Below are 6,138 nucleotides of genomic sequence, written 5' to 3' on the forward strand. Positions count from 1 at the left end.
GATGAAGAGCTGGGGAGGCATGGAGCTAGTACAGGATCAGTCCCAGGCCCTAAAAAAGCCAAAAACACCACTGAGTACAAGAATTACCGTTGCCGTACCCTAACCTATATGGGTCTTACCTCCTGCACTATCAAGCTTCACGGAGCTTTAGGAGCATTCCATATGCTACAACTGCCATGAGCCAGTACGGAGATCTATATGAAAGCTAGACAAAGTGCAAAAGCTTCAAGGCTTTTTTGCTGCAGTCCTTCAAGAGCTGGACAGATAAACCCCCATTTAGGAAAAACTTATGATTTTACTTTATTTTGTGAGGAAAACTTATGTTTTTTCCTGTTAGAGTATTAAAGTGTGCTATGAAATAAAGTGATTTAGACTGCCTTCCCAGTGTAAACCTTTTGTGGGGAAAAGTTTCAGTTTTGACTAAAAAATGTTCAAGTGCTAAACTTTTGTGTGGTTGTGTATTGTGCTTGTGTACTTACCTCAGAACCACTTGTTCTCATTTGAATATGCCAATAACATTAATGTTTTATTTATTTAACGGTATATTTATGTGTCATATTAACATTGTTTTATAGCAGTAAGAGTAAGAACTGTTTAGTAATAGGGTGATTTTTTGATATAATGTTCAGATTTATTTAGGTATAAATGTATGTATAATAGTATTAGTTTTTATATAATAAGTGCTATCATAGTACTATTTACAATATAATGATATAACAGACATTTACACTTTTGAAACCTTTGAGGTTGATAAAGTGCAGGGCTATATATATGGTTTTTATTTTTTAAGGGATTATCTACCTTTTGCATTAATTTCCGTATTTGTAAATACGTAAATAGCCTGCCGTAATGCAAGGGAAGAGATTCTGGTTAATTGTTTAGTAATAAGCAAGATATGCATTTACATTTTAAACATTTGGTGTTTTTATATGTATGTATTTTCATAGCTGATAGCAGCGCAAGTAAAATCATGTAGGTAGCGATCTTACTTTAAGGTCGCTATGGCAATCTAATTGTTTGAATAATGCACTTTAAGGTAATTGGACATACTACATGTATTGTTGTATAAATAAGCTCTTCATGTCCAGCTGTGTAATCTGATGAAGGTGGGTTATTTTACCCGCCGAAAGCGCTAATTTCACGTGTGTGGAAATATTAAATCATTTTACAGTTCGAGCCTTCTCTCATTGTGTTCCTGATCGTTTTTGGTTTTAAACAGTTTATCTGGTGTGTTTGGTGCCAGTACGGAGATCTATATGAAAGCTAGACAAAGTGCAAAAGCTTCAAGGCTTTTTTGCTGCAGTCCTTCAAGAGCTGGACAGATAAACCCCCATTTAGGAAAAACTTATGATTTTACTTTATTTTGTGAGGAAAACTTATGTTTTTTCCTGTTAGAGTATTAAAGTGTGCTATGAAATAAAGTGATTTAGACTGCCTTCCCAGTGTAAACCTTTTGTGGGGAAAAGTTTCAGTTTTGACTAAAAAATGTTCAAGTGCTAAACTTTTGTGTGGCTGTGTATTGTGCTTGTGTACTTACCTCAGAACCACTTGTTCTCATTTGGTCATTTTCCAATTTGCAGAGGCTCCACTACCTATTTTTCTTCGCTCTTCCTTGGCTTGCTGATAAAGCAACTTTTGGTCTCCAGAGTTATAACTTCCTCTGTATCGTATCTCTCAACTTTTTTAGCACAAGACATCTGAACAAAGCCAAACATAATGGGAGGACAAAGTCTCCATAATAGGGACAAATTTTAAATATTGCTCTTATAACCCTCCAAAGTGGCTAGAATAAAAGGTTTGTGTCAGCATGCATTTTCTGAAGGACATGAAGTCTGAAATTCAAATAACTGTCATTACTTAGTGACTTCAGTCCACAATGATCTGCCAGAAAACCAAATATTTTATGAAGAACAGACCAAAAATATTTGACAAAAATCTGGACAGCGGAGAGGTATGCATTGCATGCAAAAAGAATAAACTTGTTAAGGTGCCTTTTGGGCTCAGACCAACTCCGAATTTGCCTTAGCCTCTGGTAGGTGACTCTGCTGTAGTTGCTTGTTGTTCCTAAGACCACCCATCTTTCTTCGCTAGTTCTCTTGGTGTAGCCAATAAAAGCAAGGGCATAGCGCTGCCACATATTCTGCAGTAGTAGGGATGCCCTTGGTCATGGAGGGAGCGCCACTTTTCCGTAAGGAACTAATGGTTTTAAAAGCTGCTTTGTTTACACTGCCACACTTTTTGTTTAAAAGTGCAGCAATACGTAAAATAAAGACAGGTATAAACAGATGCATTCGCGGAATATTTTGTTGCATCTGTTAATATCATCTAAACTCAAAAGATAACCTGCACAATAATAACCGCCCAAAGACTGTATCAAATATTTGTTTATTTTAGGATTACCAATTTTAAACACAGCTAGAATAAAAGGATTTCAAAGAATACACGCTTTTCAAAATAAAACATTTTACGTTTCTAATTATAATTACTAGTGCTGCTACCTATAGTTATTTTAATCCACGGATTTTGCCACAAAAATCGCAAATGTTAAATAAGACTGCAATGGCGGATACGTCCTTTAAACTTCATCTTGTAAACAATTAGTTACTGTAATGACTCTACAGTTGTACGTAGCGTAGCGAATCAATATGTCATCGGCATACTGATTTTTCAGCATCCTGCCTTATTTTGGCTAAGAATTCTGCGATCTCTCCTAAAATTTGAGATTTTTTACAGAAAAGGTGGTGGGTTACACTTAATAAACAATGACAAACGTTATAGATTTACTGTACTTTATAAATCTCTTTTTTTCCGAAGAGTGTGACCTATCTTTCAGGAGTAAACAGGCGTGTGTTCCCTAAGGCCACTTCCCCATGATTGGAGGGAGTCACACGGCGCCTGTCGCGTCACATGTTTTATTGTGTAGGACTGGGAAGGAGGTATAAAACTGCAGCGCTTGCATAAACAGTATCTTCAGTAATAATGGAACTGCCTACCGTCATGAAGTTGTGTGCTCTGTTTATCGTTGTGGTTTCTGTTTCGGCTGATAGTCTCCTTGGGGGTTGGAGCAGTCTTGACCCTCAAGATAAGTCAGCGCAAAAGGCATTGCAGTACGCTATTCTGAAGTACAATCAAGCCAGCAACGATATGTATACGATGAAAGTACAGAAAGTGAATGGAGTAGAAAGGCAGGTTGGTATTGTGAAGGCCAATACAGTGATGCTTTTCAACTTTAAAGTGTGTGCATTTGAGAGAGACATTGCTAAGCAACTACAGTTTCCATGCTTCTATTGTAGTTAAGAAACCCACCCGGCGGTTCGCACAGTGTCAACGCAACCGGGCAAGTCATTAGCGATTAAATGTACAAAATAATAGCAGAATGTTTTTGTAGGGTTTGCGAAACTCAACATAACCTGCCCTCTTAACCTAAGTTCTTAAAGTTGGTACTTAGCTGGATTAACTGTATTAAACGAAACGTCATTACTGTTATATTCTATAGTAAATCACACGCCTGCACATGTCCCAGCTGTAACCCGGCTTCGCAACACTATGATTATTCCGCCATGGTATTGAAATAATTACTAAATTACAAATAAAGGGTTATTATATCATACGCACCACATAACTGATTTAAATGTTTGCGATCATTGGCTTCTTTCAAGTTTCGTTTGCTTAGTCTATTTTTATACCTCTCGACTATCCATATTTTCGCATACTGTTGAGATCTTTGCCTCAACATTTTAGTCTGTACGTCTTAAACTTGTGGTTTTCTGACGGGGGTAATGGGGCTTGTCCCCCCATTTTGTCAGGATTTTGTCCAGATTTCTTGGGCTAATAGGTTATGATGCGTGTCTATTTTGAAATTACCGATCTTAACTAAGAAAGAGCATCCACAGTTTTGAATCCCCAGTGAAATTTTTTGAGTCGCAATGACGAGAGTTGTTACGGTAGGACGGGTAATGACAGACTCTACCAGTATTGTCTTCTGGGCGCTGAATAACGTGATATGAAGAGGCTCACCAAGTGTAGTACCTCGCAGGGTTCGCAGTAGCAAATCCCGCCCCAAACACGCCTACAGCCGCACGGACCTCGCACCCGCATGAATATTCACATCGCCACTGCTGTGGCAAGGCAGCATTGGTATGAATATTAACAGCATACAACTGTTAAAGGGGCACTATCTCGTTTATAAAATCACTTGCTTGAGACTTTGTTTACATTTTAGTGCAGTGTAAGTCACATGTTCACACAGAGGCAGGGTTTTCAGAGAAGCTTATTAGCATACTGATACTGCAGGTCAGATTTCACAAACTTCAGTGGGGGAGGGAGACTTTACAGCATGTTCTTTGTATTTCCTTCCCCCACCCATAGGCTATTAGATTAGTCCAGTGACTGATTTAGCATCAGCCAGAAATGCTTTCTAGTCATACACACTCAAATCTGTAGCCTTTGCAGCAGTGAAATGACATTTTCAGTATGTGCTTGTGTTTTCTAAAACTGATTATCCCAGCCTAAGCAATTGCATTTTTTTGTTTGTTTTTGTTTCAAGCTTGCTGTTACATGCTTTTTTCCCTTCACTAATAATTATTTTTCATATTGTCAGCAATAGTGTTGCTTATTAGTGCATGCACTCATGCATACATACATTTATAAGACAGTTCCCTCATTTCACAGGACAGCATTGCAACTTGGAAACAAACCCAGTGAGTTGCAAATGTCCTAATATTCTAGAAGAATAAAATCTTACAATGCTTCAATAAAAATACATGTCAACTTTGAAAATGATTCTTGTTACTGAACTAAAAGTATTTTCCCATTAGTTGACACCCTTCAGGAATCACAAAGTAACTGTCTGTATAATACTGATTCCATCCAACTGAATTTATTTTCTTTTTTCTTCCCTGCACTGTGGTAAAATGTTTGGATCTTTCGCTCATTTTCTGAATATTTGACTGCAAGAGAGTTACACTGGTTAACACCTGAAAAGTTGAAGCAAATGTAGTCTCTGCATTTCCATATATTTTCCTATTTACATATCTGTGTGCATAAGTGTGCATGAAAACTGTAATCTAAGTTTATATTCAAGTGGCTGTAAAACCACAGTCATGCAATGACTTACTGACCGGCTTGCAATTCTATGCATTCTTGAATGTTTGTCAGATTTGTATGTGCTGGATATGTGATAATGAGTGTATTTTATTAAAACTTTGTATGAAGTGCACATAACGGTTTCTCATAGCTTTTCTCAAACTTGCCTCTCTTGTGACTCTCTTTATTTTATTTTTATTTCATTAACAACATTTTGATGTACAGTAGCAAAGAAATGGCTGTGTTGATGCGACCACTCCCCCCTAGATGGAAACAGATAATTTAAATAAATAAATGCATGCGTCATGTCATTAGGTGTTTATCATATGTATTGCTTTGGTTGTTTAAAATGTATTCTCTGTATATGTTTGTCTTTATATATCCAAGTATATTTGTATGTCTATACATACATACATGCATACACACACACACACACACACACACACACACACACACACACACACACACACACACATATATATATATATATATATATATATATATATATATATATATATATATATATATATATATATATATATACAGTGGATATAGGTTCATAGATTAGTACTAAGCAAACTGTTCTTGCAAGCCATTTTAAGCCTAGCCAATTATCCCTTATGAGACTCAAACCCTGCACCTTGTGTTTGTAACAATATATATACACATGCACACTCTCATACACTGGCATGCAGGAAATATTTTGACTAAGGTGACAGTATAACTGTGCCTAACAGCATTTGTGTCACTGACCCTTTATTGCTAGTTTTACAACTGAGTTTTTTTTCCATTTGTCATATGCCACTTGACAAGAGTATTAAAAGTGTGACTCAGACTACATAAACTATAGACCCATAAGCTTAACCAGCCTTATCTGTAAGGCCATGGAACGAATCATCATGGACCCAATGCTTAAGCACACAGGTAATCTCCAAACCCTTGATCCAACAGTTTGGTTTTGTCAAAGACAGGTCATGCCTGTTAAACCTGGTGGACTTCAAAAACATCACCAGCACCAGAAATTAAGGCAAATTCATCATGGAAAACCAATCA

General features: G+C 37.0%; 1 protein-coding gene across 1 annotated transcript in view; it reads left to right on the top strand.

The window, feature by feature from the left end:
* The first annotated feature begins 2,919 nt into the window (after positions 1–2,919).
* The window catches only part of LOC122790685 (cystatin-like), a 127,018-nt gene continuing 123,799 nt past the window's right edge, over positions 2,920–6,138 (top strand). The window contains exon 1 of the mRNA XM_044058225.1: positions 2,920–3,189. Within this exon, the coding sequence (XP_043914160.1) occupies positions 2,980–3,189 (210 nt within the window). The 5' untranslated portion in view covers positions 2,920–2,979. The remainder of the gene's footprint in view (positions 3,190–6,138) is intronic.

The sequence above is a fragment of the Protopterus annectens genome, chromosome 1.part2, assembly GCF_019279795.1.
Source record: "Protopterus annectens isolate FY-2018-M chromosome 1.part2, PAN1.0, whole genome shotgun sequence".
In the NCBI taxonomy this organism is placed as follows: Eukaryota; Metazoa; Chordata; order Ceratodontiformes; family Protopteridae; genus Protopterus; species Protopterus annectens.